The following is a 15,013-nucleotide window of genomic DNA, read 5'->3' on the forward strand; positions in this document are numbered from 1 at the left end:
TTTGCGTAAGAATTTGATTCACTGGTAAAAGTTTATCATCATTCGTAGATTACGGCTATGGAAATTTCAAACTTCTCAGTGAAGACTGAGATTTTCTTTCGGAGGGTATAAATTCCACGTGACGTGCTGCACAATCATAACTGTGAACTTTCAGAGTTCAAAAGTTATGCCTGCATAGTACTGAAGCGAGCATCAAAAACTACTGAACACCATGCGTCTTTTTAACCGTTTATTAATTGATGAACAAACTGTGTTACAATGGACTCGGTGAAAAATGTGTGTATACTAAGTGAAAATACAGAACAGATGCTTTAATTCAAGGACTTTTCTTTATTTAACAGTTACAGCCAGGCCTGGTATACTTAACTCACTCAGAGGGTAAGAGACTGTGAAATATATCTGTGCATCCTGTTGAACATGTAGTGCAACTAATTTGTTTACTGCTTTTCTCAGGTGGGGAACGCTATATGTCACTTCAGGGCATGCTGTACTTCTGAAGAGCTCACTAATGTCAGGAGTTTTTATGTCAGGAGGAAGGCAGAAAAAAAACCAAACCCCCACAATGTGACAGGATCAATGACTTGTTGCTTTGTAGAACTAAATCTGCAGTTATGTATATATTGTTGAAATCTATTGTAACATTTGAGATGCCTCAGGGAAGTGTACTATGACCCCTGCCATTTACAGCATACATAAAAGAGTCAGTAAATGATGTCAACAGCTCTCTAGTAATGTTTGGAGATGCTGATGTCATTTATAGAGGGGTGACAGCTCATGATAAATGTTGAGGCATTTAGCAGGAATTGTCGCAGAGCTCCATTTTATGTGGTAACTGACAAGATCTGCACAACTTATGGCATGTCTATAAATGTGATATAAATCCATCTCTCTCATTTCAACAGGATAGTCAATAACAAGAGTGCTGAACAGCTCATAAAGGCTACTCCTAAAATTTCCACACATATACGAGATGGAATTCGATGACGACGAAGGTAGCATTTTCCACAAATAATTCTCCTCAAAATTAAGCATATTTGTATTAACTTTTGTTTGGCTATCATCATGTGAACAAACAACTGTGTAAAGGTCTTTATTTTCTTGGCAGATCTTATTGTCAGTTAGTGACTTGACTAATTGCTTCTGTTACACATTATACTTACTAAACTCCATTAACATTGCAAATATAACCCCTACAGTAGTTACAAACATCATATGGGCAAACAGACATGAAAGCTGCTGTATCTATCATAACTTTTAACATCAGAAACTACCTGCAGAATTATAGCATCACAATCATCAATCATGCCTTCAGCCGCCGAGCAGTGTGTCAGCAGTGCGCAAGTAGCAGCAAGTGGCTTACTTAGTGTTCATATAAGTGTAGTAGTCAAGTTGCAAATTTGTTTGAGTGTTCTTAGCGCACTTGTTTAGTTAAATCCGTCAAATCATTGTGTAGTTTCGTAATTAGCAGAGGCAGATTTGCATTTTAATATCTGTGACATGTAAAGTCGCGTAGTCGTCTGTCATTTGTTTATTTCTTTCAAATAGTCTTTGTACATTACTGGCAGTACAGTTAGCCTTCTGCCGCCGAGCAGTGTGTCAGCAGTGCGCAAGTAGCAGCATTACTGCATTTTCTAGGCAGTCTTGTATTTTAATAACCGTTTAAATTTTGTGTCGAATTGCTTGTGCTCTCTGTAGATTGGATCAAACGTTCTTTGCACAACAGTATTTAGCACGGATAGGGACTGCGACTGCTGTGTTCGGATGCGGGCTGAGTTGGCATCCCTTTGCTCCCAGCTTCAGGCAGTGTTGGCTTCAGTCACACAGCTTGAGGCTGTTGCCAATGGGCATCACTGTGGGGGTCCGGACGGGGGTTTGTCGGGGACGGCCAGCTAGTCCCACACATCCCCCGATAGGACTACTGCTGTGGCTGCCCGGGATACTGCCCACATTGAGGCTGACCCATCACCCGTGGTAGAGTGGGAGGTCGTCTCGAGGTGTGGCAGGGGGCGAAAGACATTCCGGAGGGCTGAACAGAAGGCCTTTCCAGCTTGTCTGACGAACCGGTTTCAGGCTCTGTCTCTGGCCTGATACTGATCTTCGGCCGGACATGACTGCTTGTCCTGTTCCAGAGGTTGCCCCTACGTCAGCAAGATCCGGGCAGTCACAGAGGGTGGATTTACTGGTAGTTAGGAGCTCCAACATCAGGCACGTAATGGGGCCCCTAAGGGATATGGCTGCCATGTGCATACCAGGGGGAGTCATTCCAGATGTGGAAAGGGTCCTTCCGAATGCCATGAAGGGTACAGGGTGCACCCATCTGCAGGTGGTCGCTCATGTCAGCACTAATGATGTGTGTCGTTATGGATCGGAGCAAATCCTCTCTGTCTTCCGGCAGCTATCTGATTTGGTGAAGACTGCCAGTCTCGCTAGCGGGATGAAAGCTGAGTTCACCATCAGCAGCATCATCGACAGGGCTGACTGTCGACCTTTGGTACAGAGCTGAGTGGATTGTCTGAATCAGAGGCTGAGACGATTCTGCGACCGTGTGGGCTGCAGATTCCTTACTTGCGCCATAGGGTGGTGGGGTTTCGGGTCTCACTGGATAGGTCAGGAGTCCACTACGCACAGCAGGCGGCTACACGGGTAACAGGGGTTGTGTGGCGTGGACTGGGCGGTTTTGTAGGTTGGATGGCCTTGGGCATGTACAGAAAGGGCAACAGCCTCAAAGGATGCGGGGCAAAGTCAGAACACGCAGGGACCAAGCAGCAATCGGAGTTGTAATTGTAAACTGTCGAAGCTGCACTGGTAAAGTAACGGACCTTCAAGCGCTGATAGAAAGCACCGAAGCTGAAATCGTTATAGGTACGGTAAGCTGGCTAAAGCCAGAGATAAATTTTGCCAAAATTTTTACAAAGGCACAGACGGTGTTTAGAAAGGATAGATTGCATGCAACTGGTGGTGGCGTGTTTGTCGCTGTTAGTAGTAGCTTTTCTGTAGTGAAATAGAAGTGGATAGTTCCTGTGAATTATTATGGGTGGAGGTTATACTCAACAACTGAGCTAGGTTAATAATTGGCTCCTTTTACCGACCTCCTGACTCAGCAGCATTAGTGGCAGAACAACTGAGAAAAAATTTGGAATACATTTCACATAAATTTCCTCAGCATGTTATAGTCTTAGGTGCAGATTTCAATTTACCAGATATAGACTGGGACACTCAGTTGTTTAGGACGGGTGGTAGGGACAAAGCATCGAGTGCCATTATACTGAGTGCAATATCCGAAAATTACCTCAAGCAATCAAACAGAGAACCGATTCGTGGAGATAACATCTTGGACCTACTGATAACAAACAGACCCGAACTTTTCGACTCTGTAAGCACAGAACAGGGAATCAGTGATCATAAGGCCGTACAAGTTTATATGCCAACTAGCTCTGCAGATGATGAAGAAATTGAAGAAATGTATGATGAAATAAAAGAAATTATTCAGATAGTGAAGGGAGACGAAAATTTAATAGTCATGGGTGACTGGAATTCGGTAGTAGGAAAAAAGAGAGAAAGAAACGTAGTAGGTGAATATGGATTGGGGGTAAGAAATGAAAGAGGAAGCCGCCTGGTAGAATTTTGCGCAGAGCATAACTTAATCATAGCTAACACTTGGTTCGAGAATCATGAAAGAAGGTTGTATACATGGAAGAACCCTGGAGATACTAAAAGGTATCTGATAGATTATATAGTGGTAAGACAGAGATTTAGGAACCAGGTTTTAAATTGTAAGACATTTCCAGGAGCAGATGTGGACTCTGACCACAATCTATTGGTTATGAACTGTAGATTAAAACTGAAGAAACTGCAAAAAGGTGGGAATTTAAGGAGATGGGACCTGGATAAACTGAAAGAACCAGAGGTTGTACAGAGTTTCAGGGAGAGCATCAGGGAACAATTGACAGGAATGGGGGAAAGAAATACAGTAGAAGAAGAATGGGTAGCTTTGAGGGATGAAATAGTGAAGGCAGCAGAGGATCAAATAGGTAAAAAGACGAGGGCCAGTAGAAACCCTTGGGTAACAGAAGACATATTGAATTTAATTGATGAAAGGAGAAAATATAAAAATGCAGTAAATGAAGCAGGCAAAATGAGATCAACAGGAAGTCCAAAATGGCTAAGCAGGGATGGCTAGAGGATAAATGTAAGGATGTAGAGGCTTATCTCACTAGGGGTAAGATAGATACTGCCTACAGGAAAATTAAAGAGACCTTTGGAGAAAAGAGAACCACTTGTATGAATATCAACAGCTCAGATGGAAACCCAGTTCTAAGCAAAAGGGAAACAGAGAGGTGGAAGGAGTATATAGAGGGTCTATACAAGGGCGATGTACTTGAAGACAGTATTATGGAAATGGAAGAGGATGTAGATGAAGATGAAATGGGAGATATGATACTGTGTGAAGAGTTTGACAGGGCACTGAAAGACCTAAGTCGAAACAAGGTCCCGGGAGTAGACAACATTCCATTAGAACTACTGACAGTCTTGGGAGAGCCAGTCCTGACGAAACTCTACCACCTGGTGAGCAAGATGTATGGGGCAGGCGAAATGCCCTCAGACTTCAAAAAGAATATGATAATTCCAATCCCAAAGAAAGAAGGTGTTGACAGATGTGAAAATTACTGAACTATTAGTTTAATAAGTCACGGCTGCAAAATACTAACGTGAATTCTTTACAGACGAATGGAAAAACTAGTAGAAGCCGACATTGGGGAAGATCAGTTTGGATTCCGTAGAAATATTGGAACATGTGAGGCAATACTGACCCTATGGCTTATCTTAGAAGCTAGAGTAAGGAAAGGCAAACCTACGTTTCTAGCATTTGTAGACTTAGAGAAAGCTTTTGACAATGTTGACTGGAATACTCTCTTTCAAATTCTGAAGGTGGCAGGGCTAAAATATGGGGAGCGAAAGGCTATTTACAATTTGTATAGAAACCAAATGGCAGTTGTAAGAGTTGAGGGGCATGAAAGGGAAGCAATGGTTGGGAAGGCAGTGAGACAGGGTTGTAGCCTCTCCCCGATGTTATTCAATCTGTATATTGAGCAAGCAGTGAAGGAAACAAAAGAAAAATTCAGAGTAAGTATTAAAATCCATGGAGAAGAAATAAAAACTTTGAGGTTCGCCGATGACATTGTAATTCTGTCAGAGACAGCAAAGGACTTGGAAGAGCAGTTGAACGGAATGGATAGTGTCTTGAAGGGAGGATATAAGATGAACATCAACAAAAGCAAAACGAGGATAATGGAATGTAGTCGAATTAAGTCAGGTGATGTTGAGGGTATTAGATTAGGAAATGAGACACTTAAAGTAGTAAAGGAGTTTTGCTATTTGGGGAGCAAAATAAGTGATGATGGTCGAAGTAGAGGGGATATAAAATGTAGACTGGCAATGGCAAGGAAAGCGTTTCTGAACAAGAGAAATTTGTTAACATGGAGTATTGATTGAAGTGTCAGGAAGTCGTTTCTGAAAGTATTTGTAGGGAGTGTAGCCATGTAAGGATGTGAAACATGGACTATAAATAGTTTGGACAAGAGGAAAATAGAAGCTTTCGAAATGTGGTGCTACAGAAGAATGCTGAAGGTTAGATGGGTAGATCACATAACTAATGAGGAGGTACTGAATAGGATTGTGGCGAAGAGAAGTTTGTGGCACAACTTGACTAGAAGAAGGGATCGGTGGTAGGACATGTTCTGAGGCATCAAGGGATCACCCATTTAGTATTGGAGGGCAGCGTGGAGGGTAAAAATCGTAGAGGGAGACCAAGAGATGAATACACCAAGCAGATTCAGAAGGATGTAGGTTGCAGTAGGTACTGGGAGATGAAGCAGCTTGCACAGGATAGAGTATCATGGAGAGCTGCATCAAACCAGTCTCAGGACTGAAGACCACAACAACAAGGCCGTTGCAGCATCCCTCAATATGGTAGTAAATAGGAATATAAAAAAAGGGAGGAAGGTTTATTTGCTTAGCAAGAGTAATAGGAGGCAGATTTCAGACTACCTAACATTTCAAAACGTAAAATTTTTGTTCCGACACTGACAATGTTGAGTGTTTATGGAAAAAGTTCAAGGCAATTGTAAAATGTGTTTTAGACAGGTACGTGCCAAGTAAAACTGTGAGGGATGGGAATAAACCCACCGTGGTTCAACAACAAAGTTAGGAAACTACTGCGAAAGCAAAGAGAGCTTCACTGCAAATTTAAACGCAGCCAAAACCTCTCAGACAAACAGAAGCTAAACGATGTCAAAGTTAGCATAAGGAGGGCTATGCGTGAAGTGTTCAGTGAATTCGAAAGTAACATTCTATGTACCAACTCGACAGAAAATCCTAGGAAGTTCTGGTCTTACATTAAATCAGTAAGTGGATCGAAACAGTATATCCAAACACTCTGGGATGATAATGACATTGAAACAGAGGATGACACATGTAAAGCTGAAATACTAAACACCTTTTTCCAAAGCTGTTTCACAGAGGAAGACCACACTGCAAGTCCTTTTCTAAATCCTCCCACGAACGAAAAAATGGCTGACATCAAAATAAGTGTCCAAGGAATAGAAAAGCAACTGAGATCACTCAACAGAGGAAAGTCAACTGGACCTGACCAGATACCAATTCGATTCTACACAGAGTACGCGAAAGAACTTGCCCCCCTTCTAGCAGCCGTGTACCGCAAGTCTCTAGAGGAACGGAAGGTTCCAAATGATTGGAAAAGAGCACAAGTAGTTCCAGTTTTCAAGAAAGGTTGTCGAGCAGATTCGCAAAACTATAGGCCTATATCACCGACATCGATCTGTTCTAGAATTTTAGAATATCTTTTTTGTTCGCGTGTCATGTCATTTCTGGTAACCCAGAATCTACTCTGTAGGAATCAACATGGATTCTGGAAACAGCGATCGTGTGAGACCCAACTCGCTTTATTTGTTCATGAGACCCAGAAAATATTAGATACAGGCTCCCAGGTAGATGCTATTTTCCTTGACTTCCGGAAGGCGTTGGATACAGTTCAACACTGTTGCCTGATAAACAAAGTAAGAGCCTACGGAATATCAGACCAGCTGTGTGGCTGGATTGAAGAGTTTTTAGCAAACAGAACACAGCATGGTGTTCTCAATGGAGAGAATGGAGAGACATCTACAGATGTTCAAGTAACCTCTGGCGTGCCACAGGGGAGTGTTATGGGACCATTGTTTTTCACAATATATATAAATGACCTAGAAGATAGTGTCAGAAGTTCCATGCAGTTTTTTGCAGATGATGCCGTAGTAGACAGAGAAGTTGCAGCATTAGAAAATTGCAGCGAGATGCAGGAAGATCTGCAGCGGATAGGCACTTGGTGCAGGGAGTGGCAACTGACCTTTAACATAGACAGATGTAATGTATTGTGAATACATAGAAAGAATGATCCTTTATTGGATGATTATATGATAGCGGAACAAACACTGGTAGCAGTTACTTCTGCAAAACATCTGGGAGTATGCTTACGGAACGATTTGAAGTAGATTGATGATATAAAATTAAATGTTGGTAAGGCGGGTGCCAGGTTGAGATTAATTGGGAGAGTCCTTAGAAAATGTAGTCCATCAACAAAGGAGGTGGCTTACAAAACACTCGTTCGACCTATACTTGAGTATTGCTCATCAGTGTGGGAACTGTACCAGGTCGGGTTGACAGAGGAGATAGAGAAGATCCAAAGAAGAGCGGCGCATTTCGTCACAGGGTTATTTGGTAAGCGTGATAGTGTTACGGAGATGTTTAGCAAACTCAAGTGGCAGACTCTGCAAGAGAGGCGCTCTGCATCACGGTGTAGCTTGCTGTCCAGGTTTCGAGAGGGTGAGTTTCTGGATGAGGTATCGAATATATTGCTTCCCCCTACTTATACCTCCCGAGGAGATCACGAATGTAAAATTAGAGAGATTCGAGCATGCACGAAAGGCTTTCCGGCAGTCGTTCTTCCCACGAACCGTACGCGACTGGAACAGGAAAGGGAGGTAATGACAGTGGCACGTAAAGTGCCCTCCGCCACACACTGTTGGGTGGCTTGCAGAGTATAAATGTAGATGTAGACTAAAATAGTATACATGAATTTATCATCAGTTGACTGATCATATTACTGCCATAAGATGACTTCACATTGCTTCCTTAGTGTCTATATAACTACTAGCAGATTTTTATTTTTTATATCACATTATTTATAGTAGACAGTGCAAGCAGCACATACCTCATATCCTGGCAGAGAGCAAATTGATGAGACAATGGCAAGTCCTGCTAGATGCTGCACGAGCAATAAATGTTGTCCTAAATATGAACTTCTTGAAATGTGAAGATGAACTGAAAAAACTGCACATCCTTCAGGACTTATCCAAGTATTTCCACTTCGACCTGAAAATCCAATCAAATATTACTGAAACTATGTTAGAAAAAGCAGTCAATTTTAAAACAGACTAATACAACTCTGACAATCTGCAAGCCTTACCATAAACTCCAGTTAATTCAAGAATGCAAATGACATATTCTCAGCAAATTATCAACCTGGAAATCAAGTATGCCCCCCTCCTTACTCTCAACAATAATAAGACTCTTACAACAGTACTCAAATCCAACCACGTAGTGGCATTCTGGATAGGTTGATACGGGTATGCCTGTAACAGTAATTAATTATAATAGTTCTTATCACAAACTTCTTGAGATTTGGGAATGGGGCAAGATCCAAGGGCACAGAGAGGATTGTTGTTCACCAACATCCCATTCAAACACCATCTACAAAATAAAATAACATTTTAAAGCTCACCCTCATTCATAATTCAGCTATAAGACCTTCATCAGTTCCCTAAACCAACTGCTGGTGATGACAGTGGGGACAATGTTTAGCACAAGCCACAACAGAACAATATGTAAGTTACTTGATTGGCAGCTACCATGTCTCTTCTATTCTCACAATGTATGGTCCTAAACCTATCTACATACATATATGTAAATGGATGTACGTTTCTTCCACATCTCCTCCTAAACCAATGGCTCAATTTGGTGCAAATACTATTTATTGTCTGGAAAGAAGTACTGTTGGGGTAAGTACTATTTTGATCCCATAGGGGTGGTGGTGAGAGTGAAAAAGGTTGGTATTGCATTACAACTAGGCTGCCTTGCATGATTGGTATGTTGTGCAGGTAGTACTGGAATGCCTTCCAGGAAGTACGATGTGATTAAAAAATATGGTGAATGAAATTTTTGAGCAGCAGCTGCTCATGCTACAAACATTTCATAAAATTTGTCTGATAGCCTGATCTGTTGAGGCAGGCAGCATCAAGTTGGAATACATTGTGACTAGTCAGTCAGCGTAAAGAGATGCTAGGATGAGTTGCATCTATCATGTCCATTGGGCATCATGGATTTTGAACAACATGCGAACATTAAGTTTTGTTTCCAGTTGCAAAAAAGTGCCAAGGAAACTCACTGAATGTTGAAATTGGTGTATGGTGATAATTCTGTAACTCTGATGACATTTTACAAGTGGTATAAGTGATTTAAAAGTGAAAATAAGTTGATAGAAAATAAGCAACATTCGGGGTGTCCATTAACCTCAGAAACGAAACAAAATATGCAAGGAGTGACAACTACTGCTCGTTCAAACACACGAATAACTATTCGAGAGCTTACAGAAGAACTTAGCATCTTGTATGGGTCTGTACAAAGCATTTTAACTGATAATTTACAAATGAGATGAGTGAGTGCAAAATTTGTTCCCAGAATCTTGAGTGATGAACAGAAGGAAAATTATGTGTCAGTTTGCACGGAGTTGAAGGATCGCTTTATTCAGATCTGAAGTTCATGTTACAAAATAAATAAATAAAATTAAAAAAAAGAATGTAACTGGAGATGAAACTTGGGTCTATGGGTGTGACTCTGAAATGAACATGCAGAGTTCCCAATGGAAAATCAGTGAATCTCCATGTCCTAAAAAGGCATGTCACTGAAAATCAAATATTGAAGTCACGTTCATTGTTTTTGTTGATACTGAGAGCATAGTGCGATCTGAGTTCATTCCAAGAGGAACAACTGTAAATGCTAAACTTCACAAGGCCATACTGCAATGTTTGTTAATTATGTATGACGAAAGAATCCAGAAAAATGGGCCAATGGCTTCCTGATTCATCAAGACAATGCACAGTGCCATAGCTCACTTTTGATTCATGAGGTTTTGGCTGGAAAAAGTGTCCGTTCTGTCCATATCCACCTTATTCATAATAGATAGCACAACTTTACTTCTGGCTCTTCTCAAAAATTAAAACCATGGTTAAAGAAAAATGTTTTGACAACATTTCTGACACTGAGAAGGCCATGGCAGAGCAGCTGAACACCCTTAGAAGAGAAGCCTTCCAGAAATGCTTCCGTGCTTGGATTCAACATTGAGATACATGAATTGTTAGCCAAGGACAGTAATCTGCTAATAAAATTATTCAGTGTCTTTTTTATCACACCTTGAATATGTGTGGATGAGCACAGAGAGGGGACAGGAGGAGATGTACAGAGAGAGTGAGGAGGAGGACATGGACAGAGAGAGGGGTGAGGAGAAGTTGGACAGAATGAGGGTTGAGGGGGAGTTGGACAGAGTGAGGGTGAGGGGGAGATGTAATGGAAGGGGGAGGAGGAGAAGATCAGAGAGAAGGGAGGAGGGAATGAACAGAGAGTGGGTGAAGGATGAAGTACTTTAGGACATTTTTTCTGAAAACTTCTTTGAGCAGCTAGTTTGGCAGCCTACACACAATGGAAATATCTTAGAACATGTAGCTATAACTAGGCCAGACCTTGTCAATAACATCAGTACAGAAACAGGGATTAGCGATTCTGATGTCATTATAACAACTATGGATACAAAAGTTAATAAATCAATTAAGAAGGCTAGGAGAATGTTTCTGCTAGATTGAGCAGATAAGCAGTTGTTAGCATCTCACTTAGACAGTGAACTGAAATCACTTAGTTCCAGTAAGATGGACATAGAGGTATTATGGGCAAAGTGTAAGCTGGAGAATTATGTGCCTAGTAAGTGAATTATGGAAAAGATCCAACATGGTTTAACAATGAGATTCAGAAAATGTTGAGGAAGCAGAGGTTGTTGTACTGTTGGTTCAACAGATAATGTCCAAATGATGACAAAAGAAGGTTAGTAGAGATTTGTGTGTCTGTGAAAAGATCTAGGTGGGAAACATATAACTACAACCACCATCATCACACCTTAGCAAAAGATATTGCTGAGAACCCAAGAAAATTCTTGTTCATACATAAAATTGCTGAGTGGATCCAAGGTTTCCATCCAGTCACTTGTTGACCAGTCTGGTGTGGCAGACGAAGGTAGCAAAACGAAAGCTGAAGTTTTAAACTTCACGTTCAAGAAATCGTTCATGCAGGAGAATTGTACAACATACTGTCGTTCAACCTTTGAACAGACTACAGTATGGACGACAAAGCAGTATGCATCCCTGGTGTAGAGAAAGAACTGAAGGAGTTGAAAACAAATAAATCACCAGGTCTGGATGGAATTCCAATTTCACTTTTGAAAGAGTACTCTATGGCATTGGCCCCTTACCTAGCTTGCATTTATTGTGAATCTCTTGTCCAGTGCAAAGTCTCAAGTGGTTAGAAAAAAGCTCAGGTGACTCCTGTGTATAAGAAGGGCAAAAGAATGGACCCACAAAATTACAGACCAATATTCCTAACACCGGTTTGCTGCAGAATCCTTGTACATATTCTCAGTTTGTATGTAACAAATTTCTTGAGACTGAGAAACTTATGTCCACAAATCAGCATGGTTTTAGAAGGATTACTTGTGGGAAACTTGCTTGCCCTTTTCTCACATGATACACTGTGAACCATTGGTGAAGGGCAACAGGCAGATTCCATATTTCTAGATTTCTGGAAAGCATTTGACATGGTATCTCACTGCAGTCTGTTAAAGTAGGTACGATCATAAGGAATAGGTTCACAGTCATGTGGGTTGCTCAAAGACTTCTAAAGTTAGAGAAACCAGTATGTTGTCCTCAACAGTGAGTGTTCATTAGGGACAAGGGTACTGTCAGGAGTGCCCAAGGGAAGTGTGATAGTACCACTATTATTCTAACATACATACGATTTGGCAGAGACGGTAGGGAGTAATCTGTAGTTGTTTGCTGATGATGCTGTTGTGTACAATAAGGTGTCAAAGTTGAGTGACTGTAGGAGGATACAAGGTGACTCAGACAAAATGTCTAGTTGGTGCGATGAATGACAGCTAGCTCTAAATGTAGAAAAATGTAAGTTAATGTGAATGCGTATGAAAAACAAACATGTAATGTTTGGATACAGCATCAGTAGTGTCCTGCCTGACACACTCATGGTGTTCAAATATCTGGGCATAATGTTGCAAAGCGATAGGAAATGGAACATGCACATGAGGATTGTGACAGGAAAGACGAATGCTCGACTTTGGTTTATTGGGAGAATTCTAGGGGAGTGTAATTCATCTATAAAGGAGGTCACTAGTGCGACCTATTTTTGAGTACTGCTTGAGTGTTAGGGATTAAAGGAAGACACAGAGCAATTGAGAGGTGAGCTGTCAGATTTGTTACTGGTAGGTTTGAACCACATGCAAGTGTTATGGAAATGCTTCAGGAACTCAAATAGGTAGAGGGAAGGCAACTTTCCTTTTGAGGAATGCTATTGAGAAAATTTAGAGAACTGGCATGTGCAGCTGATTGCAGAATGATTCTGTTATTTCCAACATACACTGTGCGTAAGGACCACAAAGATACAATACGAGAAATTAGGGCTCGTATGTAGGCATATACACAGTCATTTTTCCCTTGTTTTATATGTGAGTGGAACGGGAAAGGAAATGACAAACAGGGGTACAGGGTACCCTCCACCACGTGCCATAAGGTGGATTTCGGAGTATCGATGTAGATGTAAATGTAGGAGAAGATGTGCAAAGGGAGGGGAGAGGAGGACAGGGGGAGGGACAGGGTGTAGGACACAGGTGGAAGATGGAGAGGGGTAGTGGGTAGGTAGAAAAGGAAAAGGGGGAGGAGGAGATAGACAGAGAGGGGGAGGAGGCGATGGCCAGAGAGGGGAAGGGATACACGGACAGAAAGAGGGGGAATGAGATGGTGGACAAAGAAGGGAGGAGAAGGAGATATGTGCAATATATGTCCTGTACACGTATTTGGGCGAAGCTGAGGTTATAAGGCAAGTTAATAATCATTATGAATTATCTCTCTAGCATTTGCCTTAAGTAGAACCTACCGCACACTTCTCTTATGCCAGGTAAATTAGCTATACCATCACATCAAGCAATATATGACCTGTTTCTAAAACCATCACTTATTAGAATAACAACTTGAATCCACTAATTCTAAATTCATCAAGGCATTTGAGTTTGAATTTACATCTTATTAGCTGGAGTACTGTTAAATGGTCTGTTATTGCCAAGAATTAACTGACTTGTCAATTCTGTAACCCCAAGTATGTAAGAGCAGTGAGACAAGCAGATTCGTTATAATACTAATACTAGACTAACATCTAGAAGCCCCTGAGTGTTTCTGATTTACTTTTGCAGTCACTATATATCAACAGTTGCATTGCAGAGGGCCTTCACAAATTCTGTGTCTACACCACAGACCTCCTGAAATGCCTAGAACAATACTGTCTGCAGCAGATTCATGAGACAATAAAAAAAGGCTGAGAAATTTCACTAACTTTAATCCATAGTGTCATACAGTATCATGCTTTGGAGTAACTTCCCATGGCAAGTTGAAGGATTTTAGAATTCAAAATCATGCATTACAAATTATTTGTGGTATGAATATAAGAACATACAACAAAAACTTATTCATGGAATCAACTTATTTTAACTATTGCTTCCGACTATATTTATTTCTTAATTAAAATTATTGTGAATGATACAACCAACAGTTTCGATCACCGCTGAGGACAACTGTGTGTGTGTGTGTGTGTGTGTGTGTGTGTGTGTGTGTACACACTTACTTACATTATTTAATTTGGTCCAAACAGGTGTATTCAGGAGTATATATTTTCAGTAAGTCGTGAGTGTCTCCAAAGAGTTTAGCTACTAATAAAATACAGTTCAAGAAAGGCTCGAATGATTTAAGTTTACAGCTCCTCATATTCTATTTATGAAGGAAGGAAGAAGGGAAGATGGGATTTAACACCCTGTAGACGTCAAGGTTATTAGAGACGAAGCACAAGCTCATATCGAGTCAAGGATGGAGAAGGAAATCAGCTATGCCCTTTCAAAGGAACCACCCGTGGAGCAATTTAGGGAACTCTCACAAAATCTAAATCTGGATGGTGTAACCATGAAATGGAAGATTTATGTTACATTAAAACTCTAAACACCTTAGAAACAGCAATATAAACATTATAAACAACCATTATAAATTAATTTGTAATGCAATGATGCATGGCTATGATTACTTAGGAGTTGATATGTGTACATTTAGGTAAACATTTCACCAATTTAGCAATTCAAACTAATTGATAACCAAACTACTAAAAATATTGCCCTTAAATGTTCAATAACATATTTTTTCACAACTGCCAAAAATTTAATGATATCAAAAGTGGGTATGTGTATATGTACTTTACCTTTGCCCCGAGTTTGCCTGTGTGTAACAACTGCCAGACCATCTAACAACTCAGCTCCTTCCAACACGTCCATTGAACTAGTCATTACCTCTGTGTACAAGACAACCTGCCCAAGAACTTTTGTCTTCAATGCCTGAAATTCAGAATAAAAATTCTAGACATTCTTCTCCGATACTTAAACTATTAATTCAGAGACAAAGTTTTCTTTCATAACTAAATAAATGTGACACAAATATTATGATTTTCCATAAAACATGCAATCCTCGTTCAGTCTGCCATTGAAGCAAAATAAAAATTATTAAGAAATACAATACAATCTTAAGCAAAAGGG

The 15,013-nt window shown here is 40.7% G+C and overlaps 1 protein-coding gene across 6 annotated transcripts in view; it reads right to left on the reverse strand.

Annotated features, from left to right (window-relative positions):
* The window catches only part of LOC124721943 (biotin--protein ligase), a 439,412-nt gene that overhangs the window by 102,299 nt on the left and 322,100 nt on the right, over window positions 1-15,013 (reverse strand). For all 6 annotated transcript variants that reach the window (XM_047247106.1, XM_047247104.1, XM_047247103.1 and 3 more), the window contains 2 exons: window positions 14,683-14,815; window positions 8,267-8,427 (listed from right to left, as the gene is read on the reverse strand). In XM_047247106.1, coding sequence (XP_047103062.1) covers window positions 8,267-8,427; window positions 14,683-14,815 — 294 coding nt within the window. The remainder of the gene's footprint in view (window positions 1-8,266; window positions 8,428-14,682; window positions 14,816-15,013) is intronic.

The sequence above is a fragment of the Schistocerca piceifrons genome, chromosome X, assembly GCF_021461385.2.
Source record: "Schistocerca piceifrons isolate TAMUIC-IGC-003096 chromosome X, iqSchPice1.1, whole genome shotgun sequence".
NCBI lineage: Eukaryota > Metazoa > Arthropoda > Insecta > Orthoptera > Acrididae > Schistocerca > Schistocerca piceifrons.